The sequence below is a fragment of the Schistocerca piceifrons genome, chromosome 8, assembly GCF_021461385.2.
Source record: "Schistocerca piceifrons isolate TAMUIC-IGC-003096 chromosome 8, iqSchPice1.1, whole genome shotgun sequence".
In the NCBI taxonomy this organism is placed as follows: Eukaryota; Metazoa; Arthropoda; class Insecta; order Orthoptera; family Acrididae; genus Schistocerca; species Schistocerca piceifrons.
In genome coordinates, this window is record NC_060145.1 from 22,894,003 (window position 1) to 22,914,424 (window position 20,422).

The following is a 20,422-nucleotide window of genomic DNA, read 5'->3' on the forward strand; positions in this document are numbered from 1 at the left end:
CCGAGTATTGTGATAGCTTTCATGGTTTTTTTGACTGACATGTGGCCGTGCATTGTCGTGCAACAGCAAAACATCCTGCTTTTGCCGATGTGGTCGAACACGACTCAGTCCAGCTTGAAGTTTCATCAGTGTCGTCACATATGCATCAGAATTTATGGTGGCTCCACTTGGCATGATGTCAACAAGCAAGAGTCCTTCGGAATCGAAAAACACCGTAGCCACAACTTTTCCAGCAGAAGGTGTGGTTTTGAAATTTTTTCTTGGGCGAATTTGCATGATGCCACTCCATTGGTTGCCTCTTCATCTCTGGTGAAAAATGATGGAGCCATGTTTCATCACCTGTCACAATTCTTCCAAGAAATTCATCTCCACCATTCTCGTACTGTTCCAAAAGTTCGCTGCATACCGTTTTTCTTGTTTCTTTGTGAGCCACTGTAAACATCCTGGGAACCCACCTGACACAAACCTTTTTTAACGGCAACACTTCCTTCCCCTATCCCAACGTAGCGTGACAATCCGTTCACTGTGATGTGTCTGTCAGCAGTCACCAATTCGTTACCTCTCTGCACATTGTCTGGAGTGTGTGTGTGCAATACGAGGCCTGCCGATGCGAGGACAATCCTCAATATTGCCGTGCCCGCTTTCATCACGTAACCTGCTTGCCCACCGACTAACTGTACTGCGATCGACAGCAGCATCTTTATACACCTTTTTCAACCTCTTGTGGATGTTTCCCACTGTCTCGTTTTCACAGCACAGGAATTCTATGACAGTACGTTGCTTCTGACGAACGTCAAATGTAGCAGCCATCTTGAAGACATACTGTAACGGCGCCACTCACGGGAACAGGTTGAACTAAGTTTGTAAACAAGCGGGAAGTATGTATCTACACACTGTAAAACTTCACACATGCAGAATTAAAATTGAATTTTTACAAAAATAGTGTGGATTTCTTTTGGAGTGACCCTCGTATATGCTTTGTGGGAGCGCAGCAACTTGAGTGTCACGGTATGTGTCTGATGATGCAGCCGTTTGAGTTTATGAATCGATCGTAATACATGAACGCTGTCAAATACAGCTGCTTGGAATTAATTTCATAACAAAGAGAATAAATAGTTATTCTTCGCAACAATAATATATCAGCTGAGTTTCCATCTCTTCAGCAAAATGAAAGATGAAAAATTCTCAAATATTTCTCCTCGTTCAACTAAAACTAAAATGAGTTGCCCACACTTGTAGGTAAGATCTCGGTTACGCTCTGGCTCTGGCTCTGGCTGATGGTTCTGAGCACTATGGGACTTAACATCTGTGGTCATCAGTCCCCTAGAACTTAGAACTACTTAAACCTAACTAACCTAAGGACAGCACACAACACCCAGTCATCACGAGGCAGAGAAAATCCCTGACCCCACCGGGAATCGAACCCGGGCGCGGGAAGCGAGAACGCTACCGCACGACCACGAGCTGCCGGCCGAAGTGGCCGTGCGGTTCTAGGCGCTGCAGTCTGGAACCGCGAGACCGCTACGGTCATAGGTTCGAATCCTGCCTCGGGCATGGATGTGTGTGATGTCCTTAGGTTAGTTAGGTTTAATTAGTTCTAAGTTCTAGGGGACTAATGACCTCAGAAGTTGAGTCCCATAGTGCTCAGAGCCATTTGAACCACGAGCTGCGGACTTACGCTCTGGAATTGATCGGTATGAAGCTTTGACGCACAACGCAATTTGTTTCGTAACTAGCACGGCTACTTCTGGGCTTAAAATCAATACACAGGTTGTCTGTAATATTTATGTTTGCGTAGCCATATACCACAGCAGCTGTTATAATCAATTAATATTGGTTGTACCGTCTTAAGCTTACTGCAATTAAAGGGTATTCATCACCAGACGCCTTTCGCTTTTATTTATAAATCATCATTTGTGGTCATTCTGGATATATGCGACCGTATGCATATGTCTACAGTTTGGTAGGTTAGAAACAGTTTTTCGTTATAAAATTGGCGCACTATGTACTTACGAGGTTCTCGTCTCTTCTTACACGTTGTGAAGTCCCGTGCATTTTTTCCTTCCTCCTCTCAGTTTTTCCCCCGAACCATAACTATCAATCTCGCCAGAACAGCCCCCCCCCCTCCTCCTCCTCCTCCTGCCGGGAGAATATGGTGGGTGTGACAGTACCTGGAACCCCATTTCAGCGATGGCAGCTATCTTTTTCCGACCTCTATGGGACAGGCGTCTTCATGTTGCAAGAGCACTTCTCGTGACCGTGCATACTCTCAACGCATACCCACCAGTGATTGTCGTACTGCCTGCAGGGAAAAAACGGTATGTCTTAAATATACAGTTGATACTCCATTAGACTCACTATTGAGGACTCAATAACCATGATTCAATAAAAGTGATTAGACGATGAACTGGGTTGAATATCATGCTTATTAGCGACGCTATTTATATTCTTTTCTCTTTAAACGACGTAAACCAAGGAGAATTTTTGCCTGTTCTTTGTGTAAAGTTTTGCCTCTTCTAATTTTAGATTGATTTAAATCTTTTCCCATTCTTGAAAGGTTCGTTTTAACAATAATGTTAATTGCAGTTCGTGATCATTGAAATCATATGTTTGTGGCATGTTGACTGCCAGCTTTAGTAGTCTGTTCAGATATTCGTTGAATATTATTCCTATAGGGCTTCCTTAAACACACAAATTGTACACTTTAGCCAATTGCTTTGCTTATTTTCCACTTACTGCTTGATTTGCAGAATAAGCTTATGATATGTCTGCATCATACTGGACGATTGCAAAGACTGAATTACACTATTGGTATATGAAATTATTAGAAACTGCTTAGGCAATCCTGACTTCCATACATCACTGTTTATGGAATGGCATATGCTTTCGCGGAGAGGACAGACATTTTACGAGAAAATGTTTGGTGGTACTTGGTGTTTCAGCAAGAAATAACACAGCCCACATTTTTTCCGTCAGAGATTTTGCACCATCGGTATAAATTTCGTGGAAGCCTTTGCACTTTTCATGAATGGCGTGGCAGAAATTTTTAAGCTGGAGATTAGGACAAATTTAAGGATTTAGAAGCATATATCACTAGCGGATAGATAAACACCGCCTACAAGAAAATTAAAGAGGCTTTTGAAAAACAAAAATAGTAACAGCTCTATGAATATCAAAAGCTTTGATGGAAAACCAGTTCTAAGCAAAGAAGGGAAAGCTGAAGGGTGGAAGGGATGTATAGAGGGTCGGTACTAAGAAGGTGTACTAGAAGGCAGTATTATAGAAATGGAAGAAGACGTAGATAAAGATGAAATGAAAGATATGATACTGCGAGAGCAGTTTGACAGAGCACTTAAAGACCTAAGTCGGAACAAGATCCCATTGTAGATGACATTCCGTCAGAATTACTGATAGCCTTGGGAGAGCCAGCCATATCAAAACTCTTCCATCTGCTGTACAAGATGTATGAGACAGGTGATACACCCTCAGATTTCAAGAAGAATGTAATTATTCCAATTCCAAAGAAAGCATGTGCTGACAGGTGTGAATATTACCGAACTATCAGTTTAATAAGTCACGGTTGCAAAATACAAACACGAATATTTTCCAGAAGAATGGAAATACTGGTAGAAGTTGACCTCGGGGAAGAATAGTTTGGATTCCGGAAAAATGAGGAACACGCGAGGCAATAATGACCCTACAACTTCTCTTAGAAAATTTTGACAATGTTGACTGGAATACTCGGTTTGAAATTCTGAAGGTAACAAGGGTTAAAATACGGGGAGCGAAAGGCTATTTCCAACTTTTACAGAAACCACACGGCAGTTATGACTCGAGGGGCATGAAAGGGAAGCAGTGGTTGTGAAGGGAGAACTTTTAACATTGTTTAACTTTAAATGCGAACATTTTTAGGTTAGGCTTTACCGTGACTGTTACTGACATTAAATGAAACAACAAGTTTACTGTTACCAGTCACCGTTTTATTTTTTCCACGACGCGTTTCGAAGGTTTAAACCTCCATCATCGGGTGGATTTACATTAGTTAGTATTACATATGTGTGTATGTTGTATTACGACATTTGGAGGAACTTGTGGCACTGCCTAGTGGAGAAACAAGACACTATTTCAGAATATGGTTTTGGATAACTTTTGACAAAAAATTAAAGTGATATTTAATGGTAAACTTTAATAAGTAAACTAGAGCACCTCCAGTGGTCACAGGTTCCTTTTTCTGTCGTAACACTTCACATGTATACTGCCACATTTGTAAACAAATATGGCGTCTGGAATCAGCTGGGTGCAAGGTTCGTGCAGCAGAAGAGGAGACATAATCGCAAAGTGCAAAGAATATACATTGTAACAACATTATTACAGAATAATCGTTTAAACCATTTGGAGGTGTTTGTTTTGAGGTGTCAAATATATGTGTGTGTACTTCAGGTGGTATATAAATCCAATTTTGAAAGGTTAAAGCAGCTAAACATTCGTATTCGTTTATGCAATCAGGTGAAATGTTAAAATGGCTTAAACTTCATACTTTTAACATTGTATTCTGCCTTACGGCAGGTCATGTCTTGGGGGAAGCCTCGTCAGAAAGGTCCACCGCATTAGCGTCTAGGGAAGTGATTCCAGTGGTGGTTACCCGTTGCCTTCCACTGATGATGATGAAATGATAATGAGGATAACACAACCAGTCCCTGAGCGGAGAAAATCTCCGACCCAGCCGGGAATCGAACCCGGGATCCTCGGCATGACAGACCGCCGCGCTGACCACTTTTTTTTGCTATAAAATTATTTTATGCCAGTTTTTTTTTTTTTTTTTTTTTTTTTTTTTTTTTTTTTTTTTTTTTAAGGAGTGTTCAGTTATGAGTAGGCAAAGACAAGGCGGGCAGGGGTCGGAACCCAAGGCCTGGCCGCGATGTCTCCCCCTCCCGTCCCTGAATCACTCCCTCAAAGTAGCTTTTTGATTTATTTGTATTTTATTTTATTATTTTTATGATTTTTTTACCAGGAACAGGGTAAATGAACAAAAGATCTTTATTGGTACAAACTTAAATACAACAGAAATGCCATCCTGCCGGCGAAAATAACACAAGACATTATACTCGTACAGGGCGAGCAAATTTTTATGAGCAAGGTGTAGGAAAAAAAAGAAAGAATAATAATAATAAAGATGTAAGCTAAGAGGTGTGAAGCAATATACAGTGGAGTGAGGGAAAAACCAGTGTTTTCTGGTATAGTGCATAAAAGAAAGGAGGCGCGTGTCCGTGCGCCTACTCCACTGTGGGTTACAATGTAGAGAGTAGCGCGTGGAGTCTCAGATGTCAGCAGGGGGGGCGGGAGTGCTGTCGGCGTGGGGCACCATCCAACTGAGCGGGGGGTGACGTAAAGATCGCATGTAGGTAATTGGCGAAGGAGGCGCGGTAGCGCGGTCGGTGTTCGACTTCACTGTGGGCGGTTTGTAAGTACTGCCAGAAATCAAGGCGTGATTTGTCGCCATCATTATACATGTAGGTGATTGTCCATCCCTTGACCCATACAATCGCATGATTTTTGGTGGCGGGGAAATAAGTGTTCTCAGGATGGATAAAAGTCCATGGGTCAATCGAGTCCGGCGGAACGCGGAGGTAACAGGCAACGAACTGTCGGGCGAGTTTCCAGACGGCACTGGAGGCAGCACAAGTCAGTTGATGGACATCGTCATCCACGAGGTGGCAAATGGAACAAAGTGGAGAGTCCTTTAGTCCGATGGCGTGAAGACGATGATTTGTGGCGAAGTTTTCATTTGCGACTTGGTACCATGTTGCCCGGACGTTGGAGGGAAGAAAAGACTGGTGGATGTGACGCCAAACCGTGGGCCACCGCGTGGATGGATGTCTCAGTTCGATATTGTTGCTAGATATGGAACGAAGGAGTGGGGCGTAAAAATCTTTAGGTCGAGGAGAACGCGTGGTTGGTAAGTGTGTGTGAGCATAACTGAAGTCGACGATGAAATCAGAAATGTGCGTCAGATGGTGCTTGATGTGTCCGACTGGTACTGGTGGTGTTGTGGTCGCGGGCACAGGAATTTCCAGCAAGCTGCGCGTAAGGGAGGTGCCCCCGTGCCACTGCTTGTGCTTGGTGGACATGTACAAGGACGCCGCGCCGAGTCGCACATTGACAAGCCCGAGGCCCCCCGCTCGCGGAGGAAGGGTGAGCGTGTCGTAGCGGACCTTAAAGAGCGTACCGACAGTAAGGAAGTATCCGAAGGCAGCCTGGAGGCTGCGTCCAATAGTTGATGGCAGCGGGAGGATCTGTGCGATGTGGACCATTCTGGACGCCACATGTTGATTGAGGTATTGGACACGTTGTAAAGAATCGAGTCGTCGGAGAAGATTTTGTCGCACCGTCATGCGGATAGTTTGGAGTGCACGCCGAAAATTGATGGCAGCGGAGCGGCGCACGGTGGAGGTGTATCGTAGTTTTTGTACACACGGGAGAGGTGCTAAGTCGGCGTGTGAGAGGCCGCGTCCAATGGACATCGCCGCGGATTTAGCCACATTCATGGCACTGCCCGCTGCAGTGCCGTACGTTGATATCAAATCAAGTACCGTGTGTGTTTCACTCCGTGAGCGGATCAAGAGGAGGAGGTCGTCCGCATACGCACGACATTTAAAACTGTGCTGTCGCAAGGTGAGACCAGAAAGGTGGCTCGTCAGACTCCCGATGAGTGGCTCCAGGCTTATGGCATAGAGTAGGGTCGAAAGTGGGCAGCCTTGCCGTACGGAACGCCGGATCCCCACTGGTCCCGCCACACGGCCATTATCCTGAATCAGCGATTCAGCTGTGCCGTACAGGTGCCGGATCACGTCAATAAAGGCTGGTGGAAAACCCACGCGGTTCATCACTGAGAAGAGAAAAAGATGCCGCACTTTGTCGAATGCGCTGTCAAAATCAATGGCAACCACTGCGGCGCGGAGTCTGCACGCCGCTGCCAGTGCAATTAAATCGCGACATTCTCCTGTGGCCGTTTGTATATTAACTGAGCCGCCCGGAGTTGTCTGTTCCGGGGATAGAATGCTGGGCAGGACCTTACGGCATCGCGTTGCCAGTAGCCGTGTAAAAATTTTACAGTCTGCGTTAAGCAGAGTCAGGGGACGGTAATGTGCAGTCGTCACACCTGGTGTCGGTTTGTGGATGGTTATAATAATTCCCGTGACGAAGGACGGCGGTACGGCGTTCCCCATCGTCAGCAGTTCATGAAACATCGTTGTCCACCGTGACGCCATTAGTGTGAAGAAGGCGCGATAAAATTCAATCGGCAATCCGTCGACACCAGGTGACTTATTCAGAGCACCTTTTTTGATTGCAACGTGGATTTCATCACGCGTAATGGGCTCCATCAGCTTCGTCGCTCGTGAGGGTGCGAGTTACGTGTGGTAACACAGACTCCTCAGCGTGGTTGTTGGTAGTCTCCTCCTGGTACATTGTGCGGTAGTGGTCGACAAAGGCACTGACGATTTCGGCCTGGCAAGTGACGTGCTTGCCGCGACAGGTGGTGATCTCGGTGATGAGTTGTTGTCGTCGATGTTTCCTATCGGAGGCGATATGATGCATGGTCGGATGTTCTTGTTCCGCCGAATCTTGACATTGGGTTCGCACCATAGCCCCCTGCAGTCTACGGCGTGTCAAAGTTACAATTTGCGCCTTAATCCTGCTGCGTTCCCTCTGGGTGTCGGGGGTGGGCGGTTGGGCGTCCAGGTCGCGGAGAACGGCGTAGAAATAGTCGGTAGTGTGCCGGCGCCACATAGCAACTTCCTTTCCATACTGAATCAAAGTACGTCGAATGGCAGGTTTGGCACATTCCAGCCACCAGGTCAAGGTCGTGCAGTATTTAGGTAAGCGACGTTCACAGGTGGCCCGTGTCTCGGTAACACGTTGAAGACATTCGGGATCATGAAGATGGGAGGTGTTTAGCTTCCACGGTGCACGACTACGCCAGACCACTTGCTTGGGGAAGAGAATGTTGCAGATGTAGGCACAGTGGTCCGAAAAGGTCAGGGGCCAGAGTTCTGCACCTTGGACTGCAGGTGTGAGTTCCCGAGAGACGTAAATTCTATCAAGGCGGCTCGCGGAGTGACTCGTCTGGTAAGTATGTCCAGGCGCGTCGCCGTGCTGAACTTCCCAAGTGTCGCGGAGCAACATATCTCGGACGACAAGACGCAGTTCTTGACAGGTATTGTAGTGGGGCACTTGATCTTTGGGGTGCAAGACACAATTAAAATCACCCCCAAGCAAGTAATGGTCGCAGCGTCCAAGAAACAAAGGAGCGATTTCTTCTGAATAGAAGAGTGCCCTGTCGCGTCTGCGGGTGGAGCCTGACGGAGCGTAAATGTTGACGATACGCGTCCCCATGACGGTGACGGCCATGCCTCTGGCAGATGGAAGGTATGTGATATCGGCCACTGGAATGCCTTCTCTGGCGTAGGTGGCTACGCCGCGTCCCAGGTGGTCACCAGGAGACGGATAAGTGTTATATCCCGCGACGTCTGGAAGTGTGGCCAAGTGTACTTCCTGTAGTAGTGCGATATCGACGTCCGACGCCCATATCATCTCTCGCAGCAGTTGAAGTTTCACGGGTGAGCTAATGGTGTTAGTGTTGATCGTCGCTATTCGGTAGGTTTGGAGCCGTAACGCGCCGTGGAGGGGAACTCCACCGGCGGAGGATGAAGAGGGGCGAGGCAACGGTGAGTCGCCACCTGACGGCATTATCAGCGGCGTAACGATGCTTCCGTCTGGGGTAACTCTGTCCCCAGCGTGTGGTCCGGGTCCTCATCGACGTCCTCACTCCACACCATTGATGGCGCTGTCGTTGTGATGGTCGTACGTTCCACTTCTGTCGTAGGGGCGGACGACGTCTCGGCGGCAGTCGCAACGGTGGAGTCCACTGGTTCAGGAGCACCTGAGCGAGCCAGTAGAGTAGGCATCGACACAGACACAGTCGGCGTCATGTTGTCGGCATTCGTATCGTCGTGTAGGTTCTCCGAGGCCTCGTCGGGTCGGACGGCCTCTGGAGCAACAGGGGGAGGTGACCCGTCTCGTTCCGAGACCGTACGGCGGGCGCCTCCTCTTGCGCCTCTTAGGTGAACGTTGTTTGCGGGCTCGTCCCTCCGAGTCGGAAGACGGAAGGGAGTCGCGTCGCTCTGAGAGGAAGGCCGTCGCGGGAACGTCAAATGAAGGGGCGTCCATATGTTCAGGCGGGTGGGTGTCGGAAGTCGTCGCTGTTGGGAGTGGCGCCGGAGTAGCGCCAGGCTTTGAGCGCGACGTGTCGGCCCCGGCGGTATCCGTAGCAGCTGGAAGAGTCCCGGTACATGGTCCGACGGGTGGCGGCCGGTGGGAGGAGAAGTGAGCGCCGATGCGTAGGTGACCGGTAAAACCGTCGTCGGAGCCGGAGGTGTCACGGTAGCGGCTGGCAATTGGGTGATTCGTCGCTGAAGACACTCAGATCTGAGGTGGCCTTCTTTGCCGCACCCGCAACAGGTCTTGGGTTGGCCGTCGTATATGACAACCGCGCGGCACCCGCTAATTTGCAGGTAAGATGGCACGTGGCGATGGAGATCGATGGTGATCTGCCGTACACCGTTAAGAACGGGGTACGTTTGGAATTGCGCCCAGCGTTCGGCAGTGTGGCCATGTACAGTGCCATATGGGCGGAAAGCCGCGATAACGTCTTCCGCCGGGAGCTCGAACGGGAGTTCGAAAACTCGTATGGTGCGCTTTCCTAAGCCGGCGTGGTCGACAGTGACCGCTTCGACATTGCCGTCGGTGTGGCAAAAGCGTAATCCATAGTTGGTGTCACGAAGTATTCTTTCACATACCACGTCACTGACGACTTTGTCGTACACCGTACTGCTTAATATGGACAAATGGATGCCCAAGATGTCGGAAGCTGGGATCTTAGCAACGTCGCGTAGGAAGCGTTCCATTTCCGAGGCGTTTGGTCGTGCGTATTCGTTGCAGAAGTTGAATCGTAATGTTGATTTCCTAAAACGGTTGGCCATGGTTCTAGTGCACGTAAGCGACACGTAAGTGACGGCCGCTGAAATGTAAACAACAGCGAGCGCGCAGGCGGAAACAACAACACGCCCGCACTGCACGGCGGCGAAAGCCGGACTGGAGCTACCACTCAGCTATCGGGGCGGACGAGAAGGGAGAGAGACAGGGTTGTAGCCTATCCCGATGTTATTCAACCTGTACATTGTGCAAGCAGTAAAGGAAAGCAAAGACAAATTTGGAGTAGCAATTGAAGTTCAGGGAGAAGAAATAAAAAAATTTTGAGGTTTGCCGATGACATTGTTATTCTGTCAGAGACAGCAAAGTCTTGGAAGAGCAGTTGAACGGAATGGAGTCTCTCTTGAGAGGAGGCTAGAAGATAAACATGAACATAAGCGAAGCAAGGATAATGGACCGTAGTCGAATTAAGTCAGGTAATCTCCTGAAGGAATTAGATTAGGAAAACGAGGCATTTGAAGTAGTAGATGAAATTTGCTGTTTGGGCAGCAAAATAACTGATGATGCCGATATAAAATGTGAACTGGCAATCGTAAGAAAAGCGTTACTGAAGAAGAGAGATCTGTTAACATTGAATGTATGTATAAGTGTTGGGAAAAGTATTTGTATAGTGTGCTGCCACGTACAGAAGTAAAAACATGGACGATAAACAGTTTAGGCAAGAAGAGAATAGAAGCTTTTCAAATTTTGAGCTACAGAAGAATGCTTAAGACTAGATGGGTGGATCACATAACTAATGAGGAGGTACTGAATACAATGGGGAGGAAAAAAAAGTTTGTGGCAAAACCTGACTAGAAGAGGGGGGTCTGTTGACAGAAACACACTCAGACATGGAGAGCTGCGTCAAACCAGTCTTCGGACTGGAGACCGCCATAACAACATACACAATGGCGTATCGTATTCCAGTGAGTGGGTTGCACGTCGATACCGTATAGATATTTTCGAATTTCTCCTGAAGTGGGAGAGTTTGATCAGTTGCTCTACTGACAAGGGAACCTCCCCATCGCACCCCCTTCAGATTTAGTTATAAGTTGGTACAGTGGATAGGCCTTGAAAAAACTGAAACACAGATCAATCGAGAAAACAGGAAGAAGTTGTGTGGAACTATGAAAAAATAAGCAAAATATACAAACTGAGTAGTCCATGTGGAAGATAAGCAACATCAAGGTTAGTATGAACCTAAGAGCGTCGTGGTCCCGTGGTTAGCGTGTGCAGCTGCGGAACGAGTGGCCCTTGGTTCATGTCTTCCCTCGAGTAAAAAGTTTAATTTTTTTATTTTCAGACAATTATCAAAGTTCAGGCACTCACACATAATCAACTTCGCTCTCCAAAATTCGAGGACATGTTCAGATTTGCTTGGACATATGCAGGATTTGACGGTCTACACACGGAAAAATTTGAAAAAGTTAAAAACTTATGTTTTGACAGAGCACAGGGAAAACTGTGCGACTGTGAAACTGTTGCATTCATTTGTTGCAGTTTATGTGACAAACTCTTATGTTTCCATCACTTTTTGGGAGTGATTATCACATCCACAAGAAAACCTAAATCGGGAAAGGTAGAAGAATCTTTTTACCCATTCGCCAAGGGTACAAAAAATGGTTCAAATGGCTCTGAGCACTGTGGGACTTAACTTCTGTGGTCATCAGTCCCCTATAACTTAGAACTACTTAAACCTAACTAACCTAAGGACATCACACACATCCATGCCCGATGCAGGATTCGAACCTGCGACCGTAGCAGTCGCGGGGTTCCGGACTGAGCGCCTTAACCGCGAGACCACCGCGGCCGGCGCCAAGGGTACAGGTTAGATGGGTCGACAACATATTTCTGTCATGTGACGAATATGCCGTCACCAGTGTCGTATAGAATATATCAGACGTGTTTTCCTGTGGAGGAATCGGTTGACCTATGACCTTGCGATCAAATGTTTTCGGTTCCCATTGGAGAGGCACGTCCTTTCGTCTACTAATCGCACGGTTTTACGGTGCGGTCGCAAAACACAGACACTAAACTTATTACAGTGAACAGAGACGTCAATGAACGAACGGACACGTCATAACTTTGCGAAAATAAAGGAAGTAAACTTTTCGCTCGATGGAAGACTTGAACCTAGGACCTCTCGTTCCGCAGCTGCTCACGCTAACTGCGGCGCTCCTGAGCTCACACTATCCTTGATGTTGCCTATCTTGCGTATGGACTACTCAGTTTGTATATTTTGCTTTTTTTTTCATAGTTCCACACAACTTCTTCCTGTGTTCTCGATTGATCTGTGTTCAGTTTTACAAGGCTTATCCACTGTACCAACTTGTAACTAAATCTGAGGGGGGTGCGATGGGGAGGTTCCCTTGTGAGGAAGAATTTTCTGCTCTCAGCTGTTTATTGTACGGAAATGTTTATTCTTATGCTTGTAGGTACCTTTGGCGACGATTTGATTGGCCCGGTTTCGATTTGTGCCTTTGTTGTGTAGTGGGCTATAAGAAAATGTGTTGGCAATTTTGAGCAGGCGTTTGTTTGACTGTTCGCGGCAGGCAGGCAGGCTGGCTGTATGCACTAGAGCGGCAACGGGAGCAGCCGTAGTTGGCCACATCCGGCGTTCGTCCTTTGTCCACGGTGACCAGCCTACGTCAGCCGTTCAGTCCGCTGCGGACACGAACGCACTGCGCCCTAGAACGTCACTTTGTAGACGTCAGATGGTCGCGAAGAAACACCCAGCAAAATTATTTCCTTAGTGCTCACGTGGCCAAACAAGTTCGTGGTAGTGACCTTCCAAGATGACTCTGGACAAGACTAAACAGAATAAGAACTGGAACGGATTATTGTAAAAGCTTAATGATAAGGTGGGATCTTGCAAATGACACTTTGTGCGAGTGCAGTGACTCTCAAGGTATGTATCATATTTTAAATGGTATAATTTATGATTTCAAAAGAGGAGGAATTAAAGACATCCACAATGTTTCCGGAGAAGCCCTCCAGTGACTCATTTCAGTGCGCCGGTTGACTGCAGTGTGTGTAGTATATACCTTACCCCACCAGTAGGCTTATGCTCATTTTAAAAAATAGTTCTTTTAGATTCGTGAGGCTTTGTGCTTTTCATTTGAGATGAGCTATCTGTTTGCATTTTATACGGGGGTCAAAAACGGCTAAAAAGCCTGTAAGGATATTACAGGGGAGGTTGTGCTGGGAAATAATTGTCAAGAGAAAAATTCCATACGTTTTCCCGTTTCGACGTGTGCAAATCAGGCCATTGAGCGCGCAAATTCAAGCGCTTGTACGCGCAAAAATGCACTGATGTACAGATATATGTGGGTCCGTGAGTTATCACTTGCTGAATGCTCATTACTAGTTAAAATATCCCCTTTTCGGAAATGATAAAATTAAGCTACATGAAAAACGGTACGATTGTTAGGTTTGAGGAAACCAGACGAAGAACACGTTTTGCGACACTGTCTCTTGAATTTGTGCGCGCGACGATCTGATTGGCTAACTTCAGTGCTAAATAACTCGGAAACGGCGCAACGTATCGATTGTTTCTCTTAACATTTAATAACATCCCGTAGCGACACCCTTACAAGTTTTTCAGACTGTTTCTGATCACTCTGTGTAGCGTATTATGCTATCTACTTAATTTTTTCCGATATATTTTCTAGTTTATTTAGTAGATTATCTGTTCCAAAAGGACTGATTGAGGTACTGTACAAGATGCCCCTTGTACCACCTATTGGCAGCAATCTCAAGGATAGAGGGTTCAGGACTGGCAGAAAGAGGATACAACACCAAATCTCCGAAGGTGCAGTCGTCGAGAAGCCTGTCGTTATTCACCCAGCCACCCTGCGAACCCCTGGTTTCCATCACGAACTGGATGTTGCTGAATGTGTGCTTAGCACGATTTATATTGCTCCTTACGTGGAGTTACAGGAATCCTATTTGTCGAAATCCAACCAAATTTTGTGTCAGACATTGTGGGGCGATTTGGTTTCCCTATTCCTTCATTGCCTGTGATATCAAAGAAAGCTGTTGCCCCGAGAATCATATTTTTTGTGACACGCCTGCACAAATCTGGATCATTAAGAGGCAGCCCAAACGGAATGTTCCAACTTCTGGTGTCTATGAACTCATATGGGCAGTTCACTGCTGACATTGTCCACAATATCACAAGTACTTTTAATATGAGAATCATTAAGCTTGGAAGACACTCCGGGCTTACAAGTGTGTGATACTGGAACTACAAAGGTATTGTTTATACTTTCCACAGGCAGTGACACTTTTACATGTCATTCTTCTCACCCCTCCCCAACTCCTAGGAGTGGTTTGTTTATGTAACGACGACAATATTTTTATGTTGATAATGTTAATTATATAGATTGTATAATCAATCATTATACAAATAATTATATATACAAATATATAGACTACCCGCCAGGGTAGCCGAGAGCGCTAACGCGCTGCTCCCTGGACTCGGGTAGGCACGCCGGCCCCGGATTGAATCCGCCCGGCGGGTTAACGACGAGGGCCGGTGTGCCGGCCAGTCTGCATGTGGTTTTTAGGCAGTTTTCCACATCCCGCTTCGTGAATACCGGGCTGGTCCCCACGTTCCGCCTCAGTTACACGCGTTGCAGACATTTGAAACACGTCCGCACTATTTCACGCTTTACACTAGACGCAGAGAGTTGGCGTACAGTGATTCCGTCCTGGGAGGTACGGGGTGGCGGCGGGAAGGGCGTCCGGCCATCCCTAAAACTAACCTTGCCAAATCCGTTGTAACGACGCCGACCCTGCGATCGCTGTGGGACCATGACGTCAGCGAAAGAAATGTATATACAGGGTGTTACAAAAAAGGTATGGCCAAACTTTCAGGAAACATTCCTCACACACAAACAAAGAAAATATGTTATGTGGACATGTGTCCGGAAATGCTTACTTTCCATGTTAGAGCTCATTTTATTACTTCTCTTCAAATCACATTAATCATGGAATGGAAACACACAGCAACAGAACGTACCATCGTGACTTCAAACACTTTGTTACAGGAAATGTTCAAAATGTCCTCCGTTAGCGAGGATACATGCATCCACCCTCCGTCGCATGGAATCCCTGATGCGTTGATGCAGCCCTGGAGAATGGCGTATTGTATCACAGCCGTCCACATTACGAGCACGAAGAGTCTCTACATTTGGTACCGGGGATGCGTAGAAAAGAGCTTTCAAATTCCCCCATAAATGAAAGTCAAGAGGGTTGAGGTCAGGAGAGCGTGGAGGCCATGGAATTGGTCCGCCTCTACCGATCCATCGGTCACCGAATCTGTTGTTGAGAAGCATACGAACACTTCGACTGAAATGTGCACGAGCTGCAGCGTGCATGAACCACATGTTGTGTCGTACTTGTAAAGGCGCATGTTCTAGCAGCACAGGTAGAGTATCCCGTATGAAATCTTGATAACGTGCTCCATTGAGCGTAGGTGGAAGAACATGGGGCCCAATCGAGACATCACCAACATTGCCTGCCCAAACGTTCACAGAAAATCTGTGTTGATGACCTGATTGCACAATTGCGTGCGGATTCTCGTCAGCCCACTCATGTTGATTGTGAAAATTTACAATTTGATCACGTGGGAATGAAGCCTCATCCGTAAAGAGAACATTTGCACTGAAATTAGGATTGACACATTGTTGGATGAACCATTCGCAGAAGTGTACCGGTGGAGGCCAATCAGCTGCTGATAGTGCCTGCACACGCTGTACATGGTACGGAAACAACTAGTTCTCCCGTAGCACTCTCCATACAGTGACGTGTCAACGTTACCTTGTACAGCAGCAACTTCTCTGACGCTGACATAAGGGTTATCGTCAACTGCACGAAGAATTGCCTCGTCCATTGCAGGTGTCTTCGTCGTTCTAGGTCTTCCCCAGTCGCGAGTCATAGGCTGGAATGTTCCGTGCTCCCTAAGACGCCGATCAATTGCTTCGAACGTCTTCCTGTCGGGACACCTTCGTTCTGGAAATCTGTCTCGATACAAACGTACCGCGCCACGGCTATTGCCCCGTGCTAATCCATACATCAAATGGGCATCTGTAAACATTGCACTGACTGCAAAACCACGTTCGTGATGAACACTGACCTGTTGATGCTACGTACTGATGTGCTCGATGCTAGTACTGTAGAGCAATGAGTCGCATGTCAACAAAAGCACCGAAGTCAACATTACCTTTCTTTAATTGGGCCAACTGGCGGTGAATCGAGGAAGTACAGTACATACTGACGAAACTAAAATGAGCTCTAACATGGAAATTAAGCGTTTCCGGACACATGTCCACATAACATCTTTTCTTTATTTGTGTGTGAGGAATGTTTCCTGAAAGTTTGGCCGTACCTTTTTGTAACGCCCTGTATAGGCCATATATACATAGAAATTGCTCCAAAAGTTGCAGAGTTAAGCTTCTACGTCACTCCGTTTCACCCCCACCTCTGTGGGTGGAAGGTGTTCTTAACCTCACAGAAACCTCTGTGGACGTTCACACAACTCACCATCGCTCGTTATCGAGCAAAATTTGTAGAAGACGAACAAAAATCCTCTCATCTCTTCTGTCACTGTCACCCATTTATATGCCAGGATTGTATTCTCGTGTCTGGCCTGAATACCGACGCTGTCAGAAATACAGGGTGTTTGTAAATTAGTTATATAAAAGTATCCTTAAATTGTGAAAAAGTTAAATAACTTACAGAAATGTCCGATACAGCACTGATTACAGTATGTCTTCAAGTTTTATTTACAAATGTCGGATGTAGCTTCCTTTTGTAACACGACACGTGTCCCATCTGTAATCAGTTTGCTGTCAAATCGTATGAAGCAAGTCTTGATGCATAGTGGCAGCTGCTTGTGTTATCGGTTCTCGCAGCTCATCGACGTTTCCAGGAATCGAAGGAACAAACTCTCTGCCTTTAATGTAACCCCGTACACAGAAGTCCATTAGGGTTAAATCAGGATATTCTTCCACCACGTGCAGTCCAAGTCCGCACATTCCTATGCAGATGCGCGACAACTTCACGACAATAATATGGTGACGCGCCATCTTGCTCGAAAGTAAATTCTGTACTCATATCTCGTAGTTGAGGCATTAGATAATGTTCAATTATATCCAGGTAAGATAGACAGGTACAGTTGACTCGGCAAAAAAAGGTACCGTGAATCTTGTTACAGCGCAAAAACAGTTACATTAGGCGAGTTCCGTACTTGTTCTATTAGTGACGTGGTTTCTGCTCACCCCAAATGAGAACGTTACGGCTTCGTCACTGTACACAATTTTAGTAAGAAAATCATCTTCAGTGCGCATTTTGTTACACATTTATACACAAAATTCAGCTCGTTGTTCTTTGTCACTTTCTCTTAAAGCTTGCAACAGTCTCAGTTTGTAGGTTTAGATGACAGGCGTTTTCGCAATACCTTTCACACTGCACCACTAGGCATATTCAATTCTAAGCTGCCACGTCTCGTTAATTCACCCAGGGTACGAATGTAAGACTGCTGAACGTGTTCAATTGCTGTCTCAGAGACTGCTGGTCGACCCTGACCCGGCGTCCTGTGTGTTTCGTAAAAACGATTTTGCCAATTAATAAAAGTTTATCTTTGAGGTGGTGGCTTGCGATATTTAGTCCTGAATTGTCTATCAACTGTAGTAGTGAATTTATATTCATGAAACCATGAACAACACTGTGCACGCTCTATACCGTTATACGACTCCATTGATGACTGCATTCGTGCATGCCACCTAGCGGGAACGTCGGGAAGTTCGGCGGGAATAAAATTTGAAGATGTATGCATTCAGTGCTGTCTCAAACATTTCTGTAAGCTATTTATCCTTTTCACAATTAAGGATTACTTTTGCATAATTAATTTACAAACACCGTGTACAACTTGTAGTTACCCCTTCTGTATGACGTACGGATATTACGTACCTTTCATGAATCTTGGCAATGCTGACTGCCGTTTAGCATGTATGCTATTTAAATGCTCACGTTTCTGGTTGGGAAAATTATTTGGATTTTAGTTGGGAACTCTTTCATTGTTAAAGACTGCTAACATAAGCAAGTACGGTCTTGGACCGAATTATGGTGGTCGGAAAAAAAATTTCAGCACCTCTGCGTGGCCAGCAAGAGAAACAGAGGTGGGGGTCTTTAAGTATCTGAACAGCAGACCAGAGTTCTGTGTTAAATTCCAACTCAAATGTCTCATTGAGACAGAGCGCCTGACCCTTTGGTGATGATCTGAGTATCGAATGAGGACGTTGAAGTTAGAAGTCCCCTCGGTGCCGTACGAGAAAAGTAGTTTAAATATCGGCATCTGTCCTCTCATTCATTCCAGGCTTCTCCATAAACACGCAAACAACACTACTCTAGACAAGTGCTCATTAGTGTCATCCACTGCACGTCATTTCAGAGGAAGCAAACGGCAGACGATCTTCTCTAGGAAGTTGTCCAGGACAGCAACGTAGGATTTCTGCATTGTACCCAACGCTCATTACCCGAGTATGGACTGACCCTTGTATATTGGTATATTTTCTGTAATGATTAACAGACTCGAAATTGATACCTTAAGTGAAATGCGAGCAGTAGCTAAAGCAGATGGTCATCAATAAATCGGCGAGGATTACGAGTCGGGTCAGTCTGTTTTAATATTTCACCCGAAGTGCGACAGGACACTCCGTCAGGCCGGCTGAAGTGGCCGTGCGGTTAAAGGCGCTGCAGTCTGGAACCGCAAGACCGCTACGGTCGCAGGTTCGAATCCTGCCTCGGGCGTGGATGTTTGTGATGTCCTTAGGTTAGTTAGGTTTAACTAGTTTTAAGTTCTAGGGGACTAATGACCTCAGCAGTTGAGTCCCATAGTGCTCAGAGCCATTTTGAGACACTCCGTCATTATCAAGGCACAAAAAACAAGAGTTTTGTGCATAGGAATTTGAACCCTCGGTGGATGGGACTACGTCAGCTGGGGATCAAAAGACGGTGTATGCGGAGTGGAAGCACTCACTGTGAACAACTAGATCTACCAAACAACTGGAGACGACCAACATTGGTTCATGTGGAGGAGGGGACCAAATAGCGAGGTCATGGGTCCCATCGGGTTAGGGAAAGAAGTCGGCCGTGATCTTTCAAAGGACCATCCCGGAATTTGCCTGAAGCGATTTAGAGAAATCACGGAAAATCTAAATCAGAACGTCCGGACGCGGGTTTGAACCGTCGTCCTCCCGAATGCGAGCCCAGTATGCTAACCACTGCAGCACCGCGCTCGGTCATCAGACGTCGTCGATAGTCGAATATTAATCAACAATGGGTGAACAAGTTGTCTCAACTCCTTACTTTATTTAGTTCTCAGAGCCCAGATAAAATTCAGTTTTTTTTACTCCCATGGAAGTGGCTAATCCGTTAAACATGTTCCCGAAGGCGAGATGAACGTCGCTTGAAGACATTATCGATGTGTCAAAAAGAAAAAGTCGCGTTTGGAGATTCGTCTTATTTTTTCCATATGAAAGTATCTAAGAAACTGTAAAATATAGAGGCCTACCACTTTAATGAATTAGGTTGGTGCATAAGTACTCGTTTTACATGTTGGTATTCTAGTTGCTATGGATTTATTAGTCGATTGTCATGTTTTATTTGTAGTTCACTGTTGCTATTTGAGTTTACATGTTTTCCTTTTGTCAGTTGGAGGTAGTGAATGGAGCAGTGGACGCTAGAAAATGGAGCCCCAAGTGGAGAAATCGGAACATTTCCGGCATACTCTTCTCTTTGAATTCAATAGAATGGTGACAGCAGAATGATTTTCTCGTTACAAAGAGGATGGTTTTGACGTTAGTGACTCTCCACGTCGACAAAGACCTTCGGGGTCTGATGAAGATCGTCTACACACATTAATCTACAAAGATCCACGTCGAGAACAGGTAAATGTGATGAACTGTGATCATTCCACCATCGTACGATATTTGTATGCACAGGGGAGGCTCAAAAATCAGGTGTACATAGACCACATGGTCTAAGCCAAAATCACAAAAATCTGCAGGTGGCCATATGTACATCTCTGCTTGTTCGTCATGAACTCACTCGCGAACAACGCCTACCATTCCCACCCTGTATCGTTAGTGGTGACGAGGAACTGTGTCTTTATGCTAACATAAGGAAAATAAAGACGTGGTTGACCCTAAACGAAGCAGCAACTCTCCGTACAAAAACATGCAGGCGTCCACAAAAGATAAAGTTATGCATCTGGTGGAACAGCGACGGTGTGCTATACTGCGAATTGCCTATCCAAGGTGCAACCATCAGTGCTGGCATTTAGTGGCAACAGCTGAGACATTTTGCAGACGCACTCCGAGAACAACGA

General features: G+C 46.1%; 1 protein-coding gene across 2 annotated transcripts in view; it reads left to right on the plus strand.

The window, feature by feature from the left end:
* LOC124712504 (acetyl-CoA carboxylase) overlaps window positions 1–20,422 on the plus strand; it is a 433,982-nt gene that overhangs the window by 18,987 nt on the left and 394,573 nt on the right. Inside the window, exon 1 of one of the 2 annotated variants that reach the window (XM_047242803.1) lies at window positions 12,863–12,937. The exons of the other annotated variant lie outside the window; for it this stretch is intronic. Within the exon in view, the coding sequence (XP_047098759.1) occupies window positions 12,883–12,937 (55 nt within the window). The 5' untranslated portion in view covers window positions 12,863–12,882. Of the gene's footprint in view, window positions 1–12,862; window positions 12,938–20,422 lie in introns of those variants that run through there. 2 annotated transcript variants of the gene reach the window in all.